General features: G+C 45.4%; 1 protein-coding gene across 1 annotated transcript in view; it reads left to right on the plus strand.

Annotated features, from left to right (window-relative positions):
* Egfr (epidermal growth factor receptor) overlaps positions 1-21,681 on the plus strand; it is a 168,674-nt gene that overhangs the window by 143,007 nt on the left and 3,986 nt on the right. The window contains exons 17-23 of the mRNA XM_051165147.1: positions 1,674-1,815; positions 2,951-3,073; positions 5,523-5,621; positions 9,176-9,361; positions 17,511-17,666; positions 18,467-18,542; positions 20,097-20,243. Coding sequence (XP_051021104.1) covers positions 1,674-1,815; positions 2,951-3,073; positions 5,523-5,621; positions 9,176-9,361; positions 17,511-17,666; positions 18,467-18,542; positions 20,097-20,243 — 929 coding nt within the window. The remainder of the gene's footprint in view (positions 1-1,673; positions 1,816-2,950; positions 3,074-5,522; positions 5,622-9,175; positions 9,362-17,510; positions 17,667-18,466; positions 18,543-20,096; positions 20,244-21,681) is intronic.

Here is a 21,681-nt window from a genome sequence, read left to right on the forward strand (position 1 = left end):
CCTCAGCAACCCCCATGACCGTCTTACATGGTTTTCCATACAATCCCAACCTTTAAAGCAGTCCGTGGCCATTCTTTGCAATCGTTTCTCCATTAATTGGTTTTTTTTTTTTTTTTTTTTCCTTCTAAACCGCCTGCCTTAGCTACTGTGGCTTCTCATTTAATAATGCTCTAAAGCAAATCATTCTTTGTGTATTCCGGTGTTCACTTTTTATTGGGAAAAACTCATTAAATTTATTAATTAGGAGTTTGGTCTACAGCTCAGGAGATGACTTGTACTCTCTAAGAAGGAAATATTGTAAACTACCATTTCATGATTCTACAGTTGGTTCAATTAAGACAGGTCTTTGAGGACTTTGCTACCTTATCTATATGTAAATAATGATGATAACAAATCTTTGCTATTCATTAACATGTCTGCCTGAAAATAAGAATTAGTTTATTGCGGACTCAAATGGAGGTAAATTCTTAAGGATAATAACTTTCAGGCTAGCATTACCATAAAACAAACAAAAAATAATCCTTACAGATTCAAAATTCATAGTTAGTAATACTAACTCAGATAGTCCCTAGTGAGATTGAAGATGTGACTTCGGATTTTTCATCTTTCTGAAACTAGACTTGACCTTGGTGAGACAGCGGTCAATGCATTCCTGGGGTTTGAGGATACCTTGGGGCAGCACTCACAGCAGCGATGATGATGCTTTTTATATTTAAATCCTGTCAGGCTTGGCTCCGTTGAGCTCATCCACATAGGGATCGCATGGAAAGTAGAGAACCATACCCGGCATCTCAGTGTGTCTGGAAGGTCTCCCAGAATCTCCCTGGGAAAATACATGGCTATGTTTTTTTCAATTGCATATATGTTCTCTTAGAAAGGAGAAGATACAAATTCATATCGAAAGCAGTATTCATTTATACAACAGAACCCTATGCCTAAGGTTCAGGTAACACCATGGAAGGGAGGGTAGAAAGACTGTAAGAGACAGAGGATGGTGCCTTTTATCTCTACATATGAAATAAAACTACACCCATGAACTGTCAAAAATAAGGTTGTCTAAACATGACCTGCGCAGTGACATGCCTGTTGACACGCCAACGTGGGTTTGGAAATCTCACAGAGCCCCACCCCTAGATGAAAATTCACAGGCAGTCAGTGGCTGCCAAGAGAAGAAGAATCAATTTTCTCCAGAGACAAGCCCCAATTTCTGATGGCCAGCCCTAAACACAAACACATAGGAGTAGTGCTAAGTGGCGTGGGACGTGAAGGGGATTGGAGGGGAGATGAGAGGGCGTAGGAATGGTGTAAACATAGTACTCATGCATGAAATGCTCAGAAAGCAAAAAATTCAAAAGTGATATCGGTGCCTGGACTGCTTTCTGGATTTTATATTATATGTTTTCTTCATCAAAAGATAAAAATAATTATAATAAGGAGAGAAGTTCAGGTGAGACCCCAATTTCTTAAATGTGGACAGTGTAACTGACTTGGAGCCAAGAAGCTAAAACTCTGAGAACCCTTGCCTTAGAACAAGCCCCCAGTCCTTCCTCTACATAAGCCAAAACAGTAGCCCAGTTTCTGAGGTCATTTTAAACGCTATCAACGTATCAAAAGGAGCAGGACATGTGTGGAATGCCAGTGTGACTTTCTCTTTTCTCTCAACCTCATTCCAGGCCCAAGATCCCTTCTATTGCTACTGGGATTGTGGGTGGCCTCCTCTTCATAGTGGTGGTGGCCCTTGGGATTGGCCTGTTCATGCGAAGGCGCCACATTGTCCGCAAACGTACCCTACGCCGTCTGCTTCAGGAGAGAGAGGTGAGCTGTGAGGCCTGGCTGCCTTTGGATCAGTAACACCCTCATGAGCATCAACTGCTGCAGAGGAGAAGAGGCCTGCCTCAGAGAACTTGTAATGTAGAATTGTATATCCTAGACGTGGCTTTAGTTTCATTGCAGCAAATATCCATGATAATCCATGTTTAAAGAGGAAAGGTTAATTTGGCCCATGGTTTTAAGAGGTGCAGGGTAAGCAACATTGCCTTGGGGCTTGGGCAGGAGTGCATGGCAGAGCACATTAACTCACCTCATGCCAGGGAGATGGAGCTAATGCCTCACTGTCCCTTCTAGATCTTGACCCCAGCCAACTAAAGGACTCCATGTAGGTCCCAACCTCATAAAGGCCCTACTACTTCCTACTGGCATCATGGTCCATTTTTAACACACGAGTCTTTGGAGGACAGTTGCCCAACTCATAGCACATATATAATTATCATTATTAATTTTGTGTTACGACAGAAGAATCAGAAACCATGCCAAGTTATACCCCATTAGTTATATGTAGGTATCCCCACTCAACAAAGCGTACATGTTTTTAGTCGGTGTCTTTCAGAATACACAGCTGAGTAGAAACCTACCTGAGGGGTAGGTAGCTCCTGACTGTGTATGTAAGAAAAGAGTCACAACGAGAAATACTGAACTCTTATGGTGGCTACTCCTCTGTGACGTATGGATGGCGTGGTGTTAGGCGTTGTAGCCTTTAGCACAACACCTCGTCCAACACTACTTTAGAAGCCCTTTTCCTTCAAAAGCATAGTGGTGTTATGGGCTCCAGCGATGACCCAAGAAATTATGGTGTGACATTTTTCTTGCTGCTGTATTTCAATTAAAGCTGACTGACATAGAAGGACATATGGCAAATACAGTCCTCACATGTAGCTGTTGTGTTAAACACTTATCTCAGAGGATCAGGGTTTCCGGTGTATATTGATACACGCTGAGGAAAAGGTGTCCATTGCTCCTTTTGAACACATGTGAACGTATTGCTCCTTTGACTACAGCAGGGTCTCATGCTGCTAGCTGTTGGCCACTCTTGCTCTGAATCAATCTTCTATGCTTGTCACATAGTGTGGAATACAGAGCTCGCATCTCAGGTCTTCTCCTTTCTCCTTCACAGCTTGTGGAACCTCTTACCCCCAGCGGAGAAGCTCCCAACCAAGCCCTCTTGAGGATCTTAAAGGAAACAGAATTCAAAAAAATCAAAGTTCTGGGTTCTGGAGCATTTGGCACAGTGTATAAGGTAACATTCCTGGAGATAGGTCTGCACTAGGCTTCTTGGAACCAGTGTTTGCCATATTCTCAATCCCCGTGTGGGTAAATCAGATTCCTCAGCATTTTGATTTTATCAACATCTACTTGTTTTGCTGAAGGTGTAGGAATTACAATGTTTCCCCCAGGTTATGGAAAGAAAAAGTTTTGTTATCACTGTGAGATCAAAGGCATTTTCATAGATGTCACTGACAGTGATGGAGGCATACACTGGGAGTGTAGCAGGTAGGAAGAGATCATGTTAAAAGCTGCCAGACTCCATTTTGTTAGAAACAGCCTAACCCCATCCCAAAGACCACCAACTCTGGGAAAATTCCTTGTCAAAAGGTCAAGCTGACCTCATACTAAGCTACCCTCTGTCTGCACCCTTGTTATCTATGAGTCAATGGTGTCATAATTCATACTTTGCTATCTACTTACTTGGTTGCACCTTGGATGTACCCTAAACACTGCTAAGCACACTTTCAAGGTCAGCTAGAACTTCTTGTTAGCAAAATAACTTGAGTCAGAGCTGACCTCCCTGTTCCACCACCCCCCCAACCCCCATATGAGCTAATTGTGGTTTTCATCTTTAAATATACAATACAACTTTCCCCTCAAGGACACAGTTCAGATCCCGACCTGGCCACATCCCTGAGCTCAGAAAACAAAGCTTTCATTTTAAGCTTCTGTGTCTAAAGTGAGTTTTCTCGCTTCCACCCCAAACCCAACAGGTAGAGATATAGAGAGGCTTCTTCTTCTTCTTCTTCTTCTTCTTCTTCTTCTTCTTCTTCTTCTTCTTCTTCTTCTTCTTCTTTTCTTTTTCTTCTTCTTCCTTCTTTTTCATTTTCTTCTTCTTCATCTTCTTTTTCACTTTCTTCTTCTTCTTTTCTTTTTCTTCTTCTTCCTTCTTTTTCATTTTCTTCTTTTTTTCTTCTTCATCTTCTTTTTCACTTTCTTCTTCTTCTTCTTCTTCTTCTTCTTCTTCTTCTTCTTCTTCTTCTTCTTCTTCTTCTTTTTCTTCACTGTCAGAATATAAATCAAGGAGTGAGCATCTCGAGCTTCTCCTCTAGATCCATTTGTCATAAAGTCTGACTCCAATTAGAATCCTGAATGACCCACTCTGCATTTATAACCAGCGGTATTAGTTACTGCTCTGTTGCTGGAAAAAAAAAAAAAAAAAACACCATGGCCAAGGCAACTTACAGAAGACTTTATTTTAGCTTAAAATTCCAGACGGTTTTCATCTATAGTGGCAGGGACACACAGCATCAGGCTGCAGACCTGGTGGCAGGAACACACATCTTCAAATGCAAGCACAAAGCAGGAAGAACAGAGTGAAAATGGTGTGAGACTTTTAACCTCATCTAATACCTGACGTGATCGATATACCTGCTCCAGCAAGGGTGCCCCACCTATGCTTTTCCTAACCACCAAATGGAAACAAAGTGTTCAATATCCAAACCCATGAAGGACATTTCTCATTCAAATCATTATGCCAGCTCAAGCATTCATTGCTGTTTTGATCTTATTTTTTGAGGCAGGCTGTTACTGTATAGCCCAGACTGACCTTAAATTCAATTATCTATCAATAGTGTCTCAAGTCTTTGGGGCATTGAACCTCTTGGGAGTTTTATATGATTTTTTAAAATAATTAGAACATACTTAGATCACGTTCTCTCCTCCCATTTCTCCTCTTCCCCTTCCAGATACCCTTCATCCACCCTTTCCCATGACTCCCACTCTCAAGCTCATAGCTACTTTTTCATTATGACTGTTAAATATAGATATATATGTATATGTTCATATATATATGCACAAATATATAAATACAGTCTGATGAATCCATTTTTGTTGTTTATATGTATATGATTTCATGGATGACCTCTGCATTGGACAGCCAATAAGGGGGCTCATCTCTGAGAAAAGCTAATTCTCCTCCTCCCAGCAATCAATAATTACCTCTAGATTTTTTTTTCCTAGGGAAGGGATTCCATGAAAATTTCCCCCTTCCAACTTAGCACGTTCATTGATATTGCAATGTTCTCAACTTGTTTACGTAGGAAAGACTGTTTCACAGCAGACTTTCTGATATTCTGGCTCTTCTTGTTCTGGAAATTGCTCTGGCGCATCCTCTAAAAAAATCCCCTGTCGATCTCTGCCTTATGTCCAGTTGTGGTTTTCTGTGATGGTCTCCATTTGCTGTAAATTGAGGCTTCTCTGATATGTAGTGGCTTTGATCTAAAAAAAAAATTATTCAGATCTTTAGAGCTTGGTAACTAAGACCCTCTGAGATATAATGGGTCCCAGAACTGTTGGGACTTTGTCATGCAAAGCCCTTGAGGATTGGGGTCATTAGTAAAATTCACTCAGCCCATGAGGCAACATGATGCCTGGCGTGATTACTTCAGCTTAATGTCAGCCCTCTTCTTAAATCTCAGGGTCTCTGGATCCCAGAAGGTGAGAAAGTGAAAATTCCTGTGGCCATCAAGGAGTTAAGAGAAGCTACATCTCCAAAAGCCAACAAGGAAATCCTTGACGTGAGTTTCTGAGTCTCTTTCTATGCTGCACTGCCCATTCTGCCTCCTGCATTTTTAAGCATTTTCCATCTCCATATCATAAACACTCAGTTTTTATCTCTTTTCATTCTTGATATAGAAAACACAATTCTCTCCAAGTCTCACTCTGCCCTCCACCCCAAAGAATAAAAGCTCAGAATTACCCTACTTCTCCAGAGCCTGTTTTAATGCTAACTTGTTACCACAGTGACTGCAGGGTACCCCCACAGTACAGGTCTTACAGATGAGGGGACAGAGGCACAAAGAAAACTGCTCAGATTTCTATGGCTGGTGTCTGAAGTACATCAAAGAATCTGAATATTCACTTTGCTTTGCTGAGTTAGCTGTTTTTGCAACGGCTTTTTATAAAAGATGCCAAAGACCAACAGTGGGAAACCTACTAGACTCTGGTCCCACCTTCTGACCCTTCTCCCAACTAATTTAAACATCATACCACACACACACACACACACACACACACACACACACACACGTTGATCATTGTTACCTCCTGGAGCCTTTAGGGTGTTCTGTGAGAACGTCTTCTTATTTTGAATTCTACTGACTTTTCCTCCATTTCTCCTAACCTCCTTAGCCCATGAGAGGGCTGAACCCAACTTCAAAGAGGGTAATGCAAAGAGACCATCTAGGAAATGGCTAGAGCTCACCTCAATATCTGCCAGGGCTTCCAATAAGAGTTGAAACCGAGTCCTGTCCTGAGACAGAAAGGTGAAAGACAGAGGGCGCTTAGGGAAGCTCCACCATGCACTTCCCTAATGAGAGATGAGACGTGAACGCAATGTCACAGAAAATCACGCACGCTGGCAATACACTCGTCAAGAACAATTATCTCTCATTTTAGAGTTTACAAATCAATGCCAAGTCTAATTAATATAACCAGGAGGACAAGTAGCTAGAGGACTGTGAAGATTTCTTTTCTTAGTCTCTCACTTACACTTGCTAAAAGGAAAATCGTATAGTCAATCTTGCTTCCTGAGTTCCTGTTTCAACTCATTCTGAATGCACTGATAAATTATACTCAATAATGTGGACTTGAGCAGTGTTTAGAAGGTAATGATAGAAGGACAGTTTGAAAATCTTCTGAATGATAACTGCTCCAGAGAGATGCAGAAGATCTGCTTTTGGGAGACTTGGAGATGGATATAGTAAAGGCATAAAAGTTAAGTGCACTCCTCCTCTGAAGACCTCTGCTCCACTGTTGCTCTTTGACCACTTTTTCTATTTATTGCTCATGTTCCCTCTGCCCTTGCCCGTGCATCTTCATTCTTGTCACCTTTGGTCTCCTCCTCATGTGTCGCCTGTCACTGCTGTGACAGCCAGCAAATGATGACATTCTGGGTGGCTTGCCATGAGGCTGGGTCGGCCAGCCATTCAGACCCATGGCTATGTGCTGTTCCTGAAGGCTCAGTGGCAGCGAGCACCGAGCACCGAGGAACTGGTTTCTGCTGAAGGAAGCAAAGCCTGTTTCAACAGGGCACTGAATAGCACATTCTTCCACACTGCCATAAGGACAGCCTGCAGTGGGCATGCTTCTTAAATGCTGGCATGCCCTTGGGAATGGCCCCAGTAACCCACACTCGGTGGTCTAGCTCCCCTATCATGGTTTTTAGTGATTTAATTAACTGGCAAAGGCTGACATTAACAATCTCACATTTTTCTTTAAAAGGTGTGTGCGTCTCTGTGTGTGTGAGCGCACATGCACATGCGTGAGTGAACTCCTATACATGTAGACATGATAGGGCAATGCCCTGAGATATATGTTCCACAGCACATGTGTGCAGGTCAGGGGATGACTATGGGGACTTGGTTCTTTCCCTATATCTTTACGTAAGTGGAGGCTTCAGGGATCACACTCGGGTTCTCAGGCTGCCACGGCAAGCACCGTTACACGCCGAACCATCTCGCTGGCCGTCCTACCATTCATTTTTAAGTCCAGATTTTTTTGCCTCTCAAGGAATTTAGTATCTCCTGGAACCTTTTGCCCCCATTCACAACACAAATAGTTCAGAGATGAGTGAGACAGCAAGGAAGGCTCCAAATCTCATGCCAGCAATAGCGACAAATAATGACCTTTCAGGGTCACCGAAGCCTCAGGGAGAGACTGACCGCCTGCAGTGAGCCTGGGCAGAAGCCACCAGGGTCTCCCTCATGAGTGTTGCCTGCTCTCAGCTGGTTCGGAGATTGTTGTGGGATACCAAGCATTTGCTGCGGTTCACAATGCTCCTTCTCAACGTCCAAAATAAACAGGGAAGAACAAAGCTCACTTTAACTTTTGCACACGACTACACACAACACCCTCATTGTGCTGGGTGCAGGCAGGAAGCGATAGCCCAGTTCTGTTTGTCTATCATATTTTAGTAGGACCAACTGGCAGGGCTCCAGGCTCTGTGTGGCCTGACACCCACGCCCCCCGGCTCTGTTCCTGTCCCAGGCATCATCAGCCTATGGCAGTGGAGCTTCTCGACCTGCTCCACTTTGCAGATGTTTTTCTCCCCCTCCAAAATGAATACAATATGTGCCCAGATCTCAAACACATCTTGAGAAAATAGGCACAGCCAGAGGAGTTCACTGCTGTTATGATTGTACAGCTTCCCAGACCCAAAGGAGAGATGTGATTTGTGATTTTCTGGCAATCCCACGGCCTAATAATTTTTCCATATACTTTCCAGTTTAAATGTAGGCCGGGCAATGGAAACAAAATGCAAAACAGATTTTTTTTTTTACACTATAGCATACACGTGTGAGCATGTGAGCCTGTATGTGGGCGTTTCCGTGTGAGTATGTATGCAAGTGTATGTGTGTAAGCACGCGTGAGCATCTGAATGTATAAGAGAGTATCTGATGCATGGATGTACATTTCAGAGGCTGGGACTGCTACACTGAAAATGCCTCTCCAGTCGATCTTTGCAGAGGTGTTGTGGGCTGGTTTCCTGACCCAAATGCCTTCCCACTAGTCACCATTCAATCTGGATCAAGTCTCCTATGTCAGGAAGCGAGATCATCCTCTAGACTGCCTGCTGCCTCAGAGATCCTCTCCTGTGAAATAGGGTCTTTACAGGACCCGTGACCAGGGCTTCTTGATGAATTGAGCTAGTCATTGTCCAGCACATCTGAGAGCCAAACTTCGACCCCCACAAAACCCTAACAGTGTCATTAGCCTTGATATGTAGGGAGAAGGGTCTTCTTAAGGAAGATCCTAGCATTTCCTAAACTCTGAAGCATGGGAGTGATTCAGATTCTTTTTTCATCAGAGCTTTTGCCAGTGACAAATTCCATTTGGGCCTTTTCCCTATCAAGCAGAATTCCAACATATGACACTCAAAAAAGTCTGCCTCCCACAGCATATGGGCATTTAATAGCCTCGCATAAATACCCTTGACATTTATATACAGGCTACATACATTGGAACACAAAACAGTCACTCCATTTTACCTGGAAAGGGATCCATGTACCTCTCCCATCAGCCACTGCACCAGGAAGCAATTGTGATAACATCTGTTGTCCTTGCCTTGTAGGAAGCCTATGTGATGGCCAGTGTGGACAACCCTCATGTGTGCCGCCTGCTGGGCATCTGCCTAACCTCCACTGTCCAGCTCATCACACAGCTCATGCCCTATGGTTGCCTCCTGGACTATGTCCGAGAGCACAGGGACAACATAGGCTCTCAGTACCTGCTCAACTGGTGTGTGCAGATTGCGAAGGTAAGCGCATGCGGAGCCCTGGCCACTGGAGCTCACAGGCAGCCAGCGGCAGGTTTGGGAAGCTGGGTCCATGTTTCCGTGTGATAGAAAGTACTTTAACTGGCTTACTCTGCACTGGTCTTCCAGCTGTGACAGAGATCATTGCTAAGGGCATGAAGAAAAGCAGCAAGGGTGATACAAGGCAGAGGGAAGGAGAGCCAATAGTTTCTCCATTCTGAGTAACTGGGTTCGCTGAAAAGGGGTGTGTGTGTGTGTGTGCGCGTGCGTGCGCGCGCACGCGTGAGCCTGCAGGATATAGTTTGCTTTATTTCAGGTCAAGTTCAATTGCTTGGCTTGGACACTGAACCAGTGCCCACGTACCTCATGCTGAAAGTCCTGTCACTTCAAGTGAGCAGTTTTCTGGGTACCAGCTACGCATCGCTGTTGGATGTTGTCCTTGTTGCTCTGGAGTTGTTTTTGGTGAACACTGTGGTGATTTGTGGCACAGGATGGTGGCTTTTCTCAGTAGTGAGATGAGAAAAAAATGGGGTATGGCCAGAAGAAAGGGGATTAAGGAGATGGAGATGGTGTGGACATGTGGGCAGGACAGCATGTCTAAAGAGGCTAGTAGTACAGCTTGTTCAGTGTCCCCATCACGGGCGTATTCCCCAAGCCAGAGAGAGGCTGAGGGACCACACGTCCCCCTCCCCCCACCCATGGGCTGAGGATGAGCACAGAGCAACCGACCAAGCACTTAACTGTCCATAAGCCTCCCAAGGACTCAAACTTTCATCTCAAATTTCCCTTGTCTCATTCAGCCCTGCATCATATTTTGGCACCGAACATGGAAAGTGTGGTTTTATTCTCCGACTGTAAAGGCGCCGTTTTACGTGGTTGAATTTAAGGAATTTGTGGTAAAGCCTAGTCTCTAAGTATATGTCATTGCGCTCATCCTCAGACAGTTGGGTATGTTGTTGAAGGACATGCAAGGGACCCCAGGAACAGTGGGATCCCAGGTCTGGATCGGTTCTCACTGCTTACAGACCCTGGTCACGGCGGCAATGGCTCACTGCGTGTAAAAAAAAAACGAGTTGAGCTTGCCTCACCCGTCTCTACAGAGACATAGATGCATGCACATGTGACACAATAAGACCAACTCTTTCTAAGAGCTGTGGCATAAGAAGAGGCCTGCTCCTTGGTATGAGGCTCTGGGACATGCTGAAAAAAACAAGAGCCTCCTCCCCAGGGATCCAGACTGCAACCAGTCCTTTATATGGCCATCCCATCTGAGATGCATCAACCACAACCTAAAAAGTCTGGACCACACAGTCTTCTCCAGCTACTGTGGCCATGTGTACTGGCCTCTGCCATTGTCCGTACTTGATGCTCTGCACAGCATAAAAGAGTTAAATTATGGCCATCAGACAGTAGTCCTAGAACCGGGCCGTGTGGGTCTGAACTGCCAAGCATTCCTGGTATCGCTAAATGCTTAATGCTTGTGAAGAGTTGTTTCCTAATACTACCTACAGAATTGGTGTTTGTCACAGTAAAAACGCTCCCCTTGTTCATTGTTCTGGGTCATGGGCTGTTTTAGTCGGGTATAGGTTTTTGGGATCAGAAGTTTTTGAAGCATCGGTGGGCAAGAGATAGGCGAGTGACAAACAGAGACAAAACTCAGGATTGAGTTTGTGTTTCAGTATATTTTGTAGGCAAACGAGTCAGGTTTTTATATACATTGTGAGATGGGGGTGGTTTGTTTGTGGTTATACTTTTTTTTATATAATTTAAAAATATAGGATGTGGTATAATTATGTTGTTATCAATCTTGAATAATTATTTAAAAGTCATTAGGTTGGTATCAGTGTATGTGCCCGGACTGAGACAGTCCGTGACAGTTCTGGAGGCCCGCAGTCCAACCTCGGGGTGCTCAAGAGGTACTCGCTTTAAAGACTCTAGGGAGGTCCATTACTTGCCTCTCGGCCTCTGGAGTCCCCAGCACTCCTTAGCTTGTATCAGCCTCACTGAGATCCCAGCTTCTTTCTTCATCTGACTCCTCCCACTCATTTCTGTGTCCATATGCCCCTCTATTTGCACATAAAGATGCCTCTCCCTGGGCTTGAAAACACGAAGACAACGGATTATAAATATCCTCACCAGGAAGAGATGAAGTCACTGCTGTGCTACTTAGCTTCTCTTGTTTTTCCTCCACATTAGGAACACACACAAAGACATCAAGTTGCATCCCATAAGTATGTAGAGAAAAGGAGGTGCCACTCCTTGGACTTAGGGCCCATCCAAACTCCAAGTTGATGCACAACATCTGTAAGTGATTAGATTTTCAAAAAAAAAAAAAAAATCCCATTTCCAAATAAAACCCCATTCTGCAGTTCTAAGTGGGAGTGAAGTTTGGGGAGGACTGCTCAACCCGCTTCAGCGTCTGTCCTCTGGGTAACTCAGAGCAGCTCTTACTACATATGGGATGGTTTCTGGAGGCCTACCCAAGCCCTCAGTCCTGAACTCTGGAATTCTCTCATATTTCCCCTGCCATTCCCTAAGGCAAGATACGATGCACTCCCTTCTCGAGCGGCCTCTTATTTTACTCTGCTTCCGTTTTCCCCACATGCCGATCTCTGAGAAGATCTGGTTCATTTTTGAGTTCATGACCACTTTCCCCAGCTATACAGTGAGACCTAGCTGCATCTCCAGACTCGGGCAGGGCTACCAGAACTCTCCATCCCTAGGGCCAGCTTCTCTCATGTGACTACTCATGCTCAGCCCACCAGAAGGAAAATGGAGTCTTCTTAAGGGCGGGGCCCAGCTCAGTGCAGAATCCCTGCCTAACATGTGCAGGTCCCTGGATTCCATCCTGTTACACATGTACACACTGCACAGAGAGTCTCTCTGAGTTTTGCCCAAACCATAATAGGCTTACTACTTCAGTGAAGTATAAATTCACATCTTGATCCTGGCATTCATGAGTTGGGCAAGCCACTCAGTGTTCTTTTGGCTGCTGAGTGCTGCTGTGTTCTGCCGCCTAGCGTTGTTTTGCATGGTAGGGGAGAGACCAGCCAGCCTGTCACCTGCCTCTGGATCCAGCGTCCGTGTGCTGCTCCTTGTGTGCTCCTGCCTTTCTTCTCTTTTCCCTCTGGCTAAACAAGGTCAGCAGTGGCTAAAATCATTCAAGCCCGACATGTCGTTTTAGATCTCTAATAATTTTACTTTATTTGAAAATGGTATCATCTAGCCCACTTTTCCTGTCTCTGATTTTGAGCTTCCTCCCCCCACCCCGCCCCCCAGTCTCCCCTGAACCTTCGTGTTCACATTGGAAGTTTGAATGACTTTTAAAACCACCCTTTTGGAAGCATGGTCGTGCCCACCAGAGACAATTCTGACTAGTGTGAGTACCGCTCAAGCACGAGCTGCTGTCATTTCTGAGGTCTGGTTGTCTCTTAAGATAATTTTCTACATAATACCAATCATAATTTCAACCTGTTATTTAAAGCCACTGTTGTGTTTTGCTTAATGTTATTTGGATTGGAAGGCTTTCCGTGTTTGAGACAGTTCACTCTTTGCCTGTGGTACACCTGCTTGGGAATTCACAAGGAAATCTTACCGTGCCATGTTGAACTAGCCTAGTGGTGTAGTTTGTTTCCCCAAGGAGGAAGAACACAGTGCTTTCCCAGGTGATAAGGAGAAAACTTTGCTCCTGGGTGAATGGCAATATATCTCAGCATTAAACGGTTTTCCTTCTGCAAGAGCACAGAAAAACTTCCCAAAGGCACTTAGTGGCTGAGTACAAACTAAAGTCCTAACATTTCAAAGTAGGATTTTTTTTTTTTTTTAACCTCACAGGTACCTTCATTAGCCACAAAAGCATTGACCAGCCTCGAAAGTTTTCTAGCTATTGATAGTTATAGAAGCTCATGGTCTGAGGTAAACTGCCAAGAAGGTTGAAAATGAAGGACTTGAGGGAGGGAGAGGGAGGATGTGAAGGAGGAAAAGAAAGATGGAGAGAGGGAGGAGAAAGTTAGGGGAGAAACTAGTATATGAGTGGTAGACTGTAAGAGAGTTATATTCATCTCACCATTTATGGAAAAAAAAAAATGGGTTCTCTCCTCTACAGAAAACCTGTGGAGCCTCAGGGCCCTGAGAGTACAGAGTACTTCAATGCATCCACTTCGCCTGTCCACAATGGGCCAGAAAGAAGGACACATAAGATCCATTTGCCTTCAAAGCTCACATCTCACAAAGGCCTGCACAACCCAACAGTATGCTAAAGGGCCAAATGTTTGCTTTATTTTAACTATGTAAAATTTTCCTTTTATCATTCAACATGGAAAAAATTATAACTAAATTTAAGCAGATGACATAAACGGACGGATCCCTCTATGGTACTGGCATAAAAACCATGTTCACCAAAATCCAGCAAGCATCAGAATGAGGATTTAGCACCACACAGACTTGCTCACATGTCTACGTTCTTTTCCAGCTCTTGAGGCTAAAACACAGAAACAGGCTCCATCTGTCTACCAGCTTCTCCCCCTCCTTGCACAGGAAAATGAGGGGTCCAGGGATTATCCTTATCCTGGTTCCGAGAGCTGGACAGAAATGGAGGCTCGCCTAGCCTCTCTGAACTTTGCCCAAGAAACGTGGGATGTACAGCCCTTGGGAGATCAGTCTTTAAATGTCACTCCCTACACTCAGCCCCGTCTGGTTTGGCAGCATGGTGGGCCAGAAAGGCCTGTGACATCCCTGTAAGGCACACAACTGGGCTCAAGTTTCAGCGTGGCTTTTCAAACTCACTTTTTAAACTTCAGCTTCTCAAAATCCATTTCGCCGTCCTGTAGCAATTAGACAAAGATAAATAATGTTAAACTCAATTAAAGGACAGCGAATCAGGAAATGAGCCTCCCAAGAGGCCCCACCCGGGCCAGTGCTGATATTACTATGTAGATTTGGAGAGTTCATAAGCAGTATCCCAGCTCTTATCTCTAGTGACCAGTTAAAATATAACCCTGTTGGGTTCTGAGATGGCCTCTCAAACGGCCTTGAGAGTGTTTGGCAGAGTAAAGTGGTCGGACAGAGTTGTATCTACGTTCCAATGGCTCTAATCTCTCTGCCCTCAGTTCACTTGATTTAAGACCCTCGCTGAGTTGTGTACCTCAGAGCGTGTGAGTGCTCTCCTCTGGCATTTCCACGCTCTTTCTGAGGAAACCTGTGTTTATAGTAAGGCCATGACACTCCCTCAAATCCCTGAGCCCGTGGGTGTGATGAGCTAGCAGGACTCCACAGGTTTATCAGAAACACACAGTGATAGGATATTCCTAACGCACTACCAAGTGCTAGACTTTTGTAGTTTTGACTCTGGTAACACAAGCAACTGTGGCCCAGCTGGCAAGTGTAGAGGCCACAGCACAGGGAAGTTAGGGCCAATCACCATGGTGGCTGGAGACTGACAGCTTGTCTGGGAAAACAGTCTGCTCTAGAGCTGAATGCTTGGGTCTCTAACAAGTTGGCCCTGTAGGTATCTACACTGAGAGGCCGCTGCACTGTGGCAGTAGCGGATGGGTCCTCAGTACTTGGCACTTGGTGCTATTGTTCATTTAATTGCTCATTATTTAGCAAATACTCAAAATGTGTCCCATGAACCAAATCTGGCATAGGCAGTTTATTGTTGTTTCAGAGGGAGTCTCCAATAGCCTAGACTGGTCTTGAATTCAAAGTTATCCTTGAACTCCTGATTTTCCTGGCACTCTCCTCTCAAGTTCTGTAACTACAGGTGTGCACCACCACCTGAGACTCTGTTAAATATATAAAACAGCTAAAAAAAAAAAAAAAAGTCAATACTGACAGTTGTGTGCATTTGAAATGACCTCTCAAGTCCTCCTTGGGAGTGTAACGAGTGGTCAGAAAACTAGAAGCTTTAGACAAAGGCAGAGGATGAAAGACAGAGGGTGACTGACTGGTCCTCTGCGTAGAGACTGTAATGTGACTTGTCACTTTAAGGCTGTGCGACACCCACGCACTAGTTCCCAATGTGAAGAATGAATGAAGACACAGTTGGAGAAAAATAGAAGACAGCCAGCGAGGGTGAGAGAGGGTAAGGGTGGATGAGAGGAGGGAAGAGAAAGGGGGTAAGCAAGAAGACAGGGGGAAAGGGAGAGAGGCAAGAAGAACATCACTGAGAACCATCTACGCAGGCAGGAGGCCAGGCGTTAGCACTCTTTTCTTGTAGGGAAAAGATCGTCATATTTAATATGGAGAGAGTCTCTACTCATATAAGATCCGAAGGCACAAAAGTCTCAAACAGAATTACAGTACCACAACCCAGAGATGTGGCTGGAAGCCTCTGGAATGCAATAAAATGAGAGAGAGAGAGAGAGAGAGAGAGAGAGAGAGAGAGAGAGAGGGAGGGAGGGAGGGAGGGAGGGAGGGAGGGAGGGAGAGAGAGAGAGAGAGAGAAAGCTGCAGAGAAAGTGGGTCCCATGTTTGGAAGAGTTTCCTTGGCTTCTGCTCTTTCCTATCTGCTCACCTCCCATCGTGAACCTCACTTGGAAGTCCTAGTGCACAGACAGAATCTGCCCGCTTCCTCTGGAGCACACACGAGCCCTCTTCTCCTTTGCTTCCCTGCACATGCAAATCTTCACAAAGAAACACAACTGAGCAGCATCTAAAACACGGAGGCACTTCCTAAATCATACAATGAGGAGGGGACCAGCTCCCCATCCCCCGTGTTCACAAAAGACATGGACAGCGATTGTATTTTCCAAGGAGAGAAAGACATCAAGGGCTTCCAAACTGAACTCTAAAGCTGAGCTTTTGATAGCATCCTTATGGGAACCTACTTCCCTGAGATGTCCAGCTCTGCCCTCAAAAGGGACATTATTTCATTCTGATGGGCCAAGACAACAGTAATCTTTTATGTAAGAATCTGTGCAAAACCAAGCAGTTTGCCCAAAAGCTTGGGGGACCATCCTTTTCTGTAGCTATATTCTGACAGTGTCCTAAACTGGAGGTGCTTCCACTACAGCGAAAACTCTAGAACGAGAAGAGCTGGCTAACATCTCTCTTACTTCCTGGCTGTGCTCAGCCAGCTGTGCTCTCTGTGAGCTGTGTGCAGGCAGGTTCATCCAACACCAGGGTGACAAGAAGTGGGAAACGGGGCCAGAGAGGAGAGGGAGGAGGGAGTGTGGCACACTCAGAACACAGAAGCGCGATAGACTTCTCCTCACCCCTCCCTCTGATGAACCTGTCCCTGCACAGAGAAGGCATTGCTGGTAGGCTAGTGTCAGCAGATTGCATTCAGGTAAACTCCAAGGAAGCCCAGCTCAGCTGACCCCACACTAGAGAAGGAGTGGAGGCCGGAAAGTGATGCCCATCAGACAGCAGCAAGGACACCAGAAGGCTTGAGCAAAGACAGCGCTTCAAAGGGAGTATTTCAGGGAATCCACTGTGCTTCAGTGTGCCACCTCCATCTTGAGCATTATTGCTTTATTGCTATTATATTGCTGATTCCAATTGCAGCAGAATTATGGAGCAGCCAAGGACATGGTAAAGGATGGTGTCTTGTAAAACATATTCAATTCCCACATGCTTTTACTTGAAAAAAAAAAAAACACTGGAAAGTAAATCTGAGCAAAGTCATCTTTGTTATCAGTGAGGGATTCATATAAGACAGCCCAAGGAACATGATTAAAAAAAAAAAAAGCATGCCAAGATCCACCAAGGAACCCTGCTTTGCCATAGCCTAATGAGACTTCCATTAGCCCCCTTTAAATAAGGCTAGAGGAGATGCATGGGCCTCAGAGAGGCTCCAGGTGGTGAGCTGCAGTAGAAGCAGAAACCTTAGGTCCTGCACCGGACGGTTGAGTCTAGCACTGGCCTCTTCTGTTTGTAACTTGAGCATCTGGATAGAGAAAAGTTCTTGATCACATGCAGTTATAGCGCCCTCCACTTTGTCCTTCATCCCGGATAATTGCTGTTTGCCAACTGCAAGTTGCAGTGTCTACCAATATTGCAGGCTAGCAATATATTCTCTGGTGTTGAGCGGCCCAGAGATTCTTGCGGACTTTCCTGTGAATTGGGGAGCATGCGAGCACCAGCTTCCGTGACGCTGGGGGCTCCCTGTATGGTTCATTCCCTCACTGCGGGGGGGCCTTCTGTGTTTCAGGGCATGAACTATCTGGAAGATCGGCGCTTGGTGCACCGTGACTTAGCAGCCAGGAACGTTCTGGTGAAGACGCCACAGCACGTCAAGATCACCGATTTTGGGCTGGCCAAACTGCTTGGTGCTGAGGAGAAAGAATACCATGCTGAGGGAGGCAAAGTAAGTCCTGATAGTAGATCAGGATGCGCTTACCCAACAGTCCAGTCCCATCCCCCTCCCTGCAGGGGGAGGGGTCTAGTCAGGGTCATCCTCCAGTTAGTGAATGGATTTTGGTGGGAGAGATGGTGAAGAGGGAGATCGTGCTAGAGGCCGAAGGAGGCAGTTGCCATCTCTAGGTGACTGTTTACAACTGTTGAGTTCGCTCCCTCCTGCAGAAGGAAAACACCTTTCAGAGGACCAGCTGGGAAATACCACAGCTAATTTAGGAGCACCCTCTCTGGAGACTCATATTCAGCAAGCTGTGTTGTTCTGGGAGTTCCGGTGAGCCTTTGTGACTCACACCAGGGACCGGCAGCGAGGGGGCTGGCTATCTTTCTTTCTTCTTTACTGTTTTCAGTTCTTTCAAGGCCACCATCACAGCAGTGAGGGGTACGCAGACCTGCCATGCTCAGCCCTCTTACCATGCTGGCAGTGTGGCTCTAAATAGCACTGTCAGCCCCACGAACTTGGTCATTGAAAACATACCCAAAGTCTGAGAGCTCAGGTGGCAGGACAATAGCACAGCCTCTGTTCTTCCAAACAGTCCACAGCCCAGAATGCTCTCATGGGGTGACTGTGGGGCCCACCTGTTCTCTGGTAAATTCAAAGACCCCCTACTGAGAGGGAGCATAGTCCTGAAGCGTGACAGGAAGGTCACCTGACCTTCCATGATAGTCATTTGTAATTACACCCAGAGTGACTGAATATTTTCAGCCGTAAGCTAATGGTCTTCTTGCTCGATTATCTCACATTGTCCCAAGGTGCCCATCAAGTGGATGGCTTTGGAATCAATTTTACACCGAATTTATACACACCAAAGCGATGTCTGGAGCTATGGTGAGTCGGAACTCTGACGCAAATGCATTTGTACTGAGGCTAAGCCTGCTCTTATTATTTGTTCACTGACAGTATATGCAAGTGTCACATTACAAGACAGTGAGCATTTAATGATCGAGTTGCTGTCTATCTACTGCGCTAAGAGAGTCTGTCTGACAACGGAAATGAAGCTTAGCTACAACACTGAGCATCCCTAGAGACAGCCATGAACTCATGCTGCAACGAAGGCTACGAGGCCTGGGGGGAGGGGCTGGATGGGGGACCCGAGTTGGGTTCAGCCTTTGCCTGCAGATATCAAACAAACAGAAGCTCCTGCTGTGAACTTGCAGTGAACCAAAGGGAGACAGCAAAGGAGGGTCCAGGGGAGAAGCACTTCTGATAGAGAAATAATGTTTTGTTTTGTTTTGTTAGGTTTTTTGAGACAACAGGGTTTCTCTGTATACCCTTGGCTGCCCTGGACTTGCTTTATAGACCAGGCTGGCCTCAAAATCACAGCATTCTGCCTCTGCCTCCTTAGTGCTGGGATTAAAGGCATGCACCACCACGCCCGGCTGAGAAATGATGTTTTCTTATGGCACGGCCAAGACTAGTGTTGCATGTGGTGCTTGATTTAATATCTCTGTGTCAAAGAGAGTAGCTTGGCGAGGGTGAGCCATGAGGATAACTGTGGGAAGGAAACAAGAACAGGAAGACAGCTACTGCTCATTGCTCAAGAAAGAACCACCTCACCAGGGCCAGGCTCTTCCAAGTACAGCACAGCCAGGCACTGGACCACGCTTCACTGTCACGGAGTGGGCACTCACGCCAAGCCTCCCTTGCTTGTCCTGCCCTTATCTTGAGCTTATTGGGTCCTCCAGCGAAGTCCTTGGTTGCTGTGTCAGGCACTTGGTCCTTGAAGTCCCCCCCTCCCTCAGCAGTTCATAGACCGGTTGGAAAACACTGTCATAATAAAATGCAACTCTCACCTCAAAGAGAGAAAAAAGGATAGTTTATTCCGAACCAGCCCCACTCATCACCAAGGAACACAAAAGGCTGCCCTTAACATTCCCCCCGCGCCGCCCCTCCCCCCCCCCATTGAAGCAGATACATGACTATATTAGCTACAGAATATTATGTATCAAATGCTGTGCCATTTACAGCCTTGGTTCATAAGGTCCTTGTTTGCACTGTGGTGAGTACGAGGTAGTCAGAGCGGCTGTGTAAGTGGGCTGCTCTTGGCCTGTGGCAAACTCCGTGCTCCACACTTGTCCTTATCTTCATGGTTATCACTGCACTATTCCACTCATCAGCCAGCAACTCTCTGCCTCACACTTGGCTAAACATTTTATGTCTAAGACCTTACCTAAGGCCTTATTCATCCTTGAAGGCATGCCATGAAACACAGATGCTGTTATCCTACTGGACAGGCAAGCCGAAGGTACCAGCAGTAAAACCAATGGCTCAACTCTACCAAAACATAGGTTTTTCAATACGTAGCAACAATACTGGCTAAAGATTAGGTGCTGTGTTAGACTCATGAGGCAATGACTTTCTTTGTCTTTTTTGTCTGTGCAGGAGTCACTGTGTGGGAACTGATGACCTTTGGGTCCAAGCCTTACGATGGAATCCCTGCAAGTGAGATCTCGTCCATCCTGGAGAAAGGAGAACGCCTTCCACAGCCACCCATCTGCACCATCGATGTCTACATGATCATGGTCAAGTGTGAGTGACTGGGGTGACCATCCACACTCACGCAGATGGGCCAGGAAGAACAAAACTACTCTTAGCCAAACGGCCAGGGCCTTCATTTCCCTGGAGAAATAACATCAGTCTTCAAGCAGGCACACAGTTTCAGAAACATCATAAACATCTCCCGGAAGCATTCTTTAGGAATTACTTGCTTGACTCATTCTGACCTCATATTCGCCCATATTGGCAAGCAAACAAATTAAAACTGAAGTCTTTCATAAGCCATTATTCCAAAATAATTCTATTTTCTGAGTTGCTCAGGGAACTTACAAAGTTGTCTTACATTTAGAGACCTGTTACTAGAGAGACTTAATGTTTAAAAATGCCTAGCAGTGAGTGACTGTGGGAGTGTGATAGGACTACCATTTCTGTGTTGGCTTAAGCCTTTCAAACAGTGGGGTTATGTGAGATCTCCTGTAGCATAGCAGTTAATCATTCTAATCCCAATAGGAGTGTGTGTTTGGATCAGTGCTATATTGTCCCACACACATCACAGCAGTCCTCTGAAAGTACCATTACATATGCGATAGCATTGGCATAAAAACATAGCACAGCAAAGTGAAAGACCCATTGCCTTAGTTTGGTTCTGGAACCTGGAGGCAGGAACTAAAGCTGAGGCGGCTTCCTGGCTTGCTCTCCCTGGTTCGCTCAGCCTGCTTTCCTGGACAACTGAAAAACACACCAGCCAAGGGGTGGCACCACCCACAGTGGGCTGGGCCCGCCCACATCACTCCTCAATCAGGAAAATACTCTGCAGCCTTGCTGACAGGCCAATCTAACAGAGTCATTTTCTTAGTGAAAGTTTCCTTTTCCCAGATGACTCTTGCTTGTTTCAGGTTGAAAAAAACAAAACAAAACAAAACAAAACAAAAAAATTAACCAGTACAGTGGGGTTAGCATAAATAACAATGTGTCTCTGAACTTTAGACCAGAGAGTTAATCTGTCTTCCCCGCTTTGATTTGGGCTGAGGAAGCTGAGGCCAAGAAAGGATACATGATTTGTCTAAGGTCACATAGCAGTTTGGCCTAAAATAGCTTGATATCCAGTTGAAGCAAATAAATTGAAGCCCCAAGAGGCACAGGGATTTCTATGCACAGTTTACCCTCCCCATTGCTGAATCTATATTTAGATCATTGTGTAATGCAATGTACCAATGTGACTATTAAATATATCTTCATACAGAAAGTACCAGCTTTAGGAGCCCTTAGGTTCAGTTGCCAGCGCTGTTAACTAAATAAGCAAACAAACAAACAAATGAACGATAAGACATGGCTCCAGTCTTGTCACTTGCATGAAGGGTAACTGATTGTAGAATTCAATATGGCCTCGGTGGTTCTCTAAATTTAATCTGATTTCTAGTCCGGGAGGCTATGCAGTAAGGACCATGAAAACACAGAGGCATTCCGTGTC

The sequence above is a fragment of the Acomys russatus genome, chromosome 22 (assembly GCF_903995435.1).
Source record: "Acomys russatus chromosome 22, mAcoRus1.1, whole genome shotgun sequence".
In the NCBI taxonomy this organism is placed as follows: Eukaryota; Metazoa; Chordata; class Mammalia; order Rodentia; family Muridae; genus Acomys; species Acomys russatus.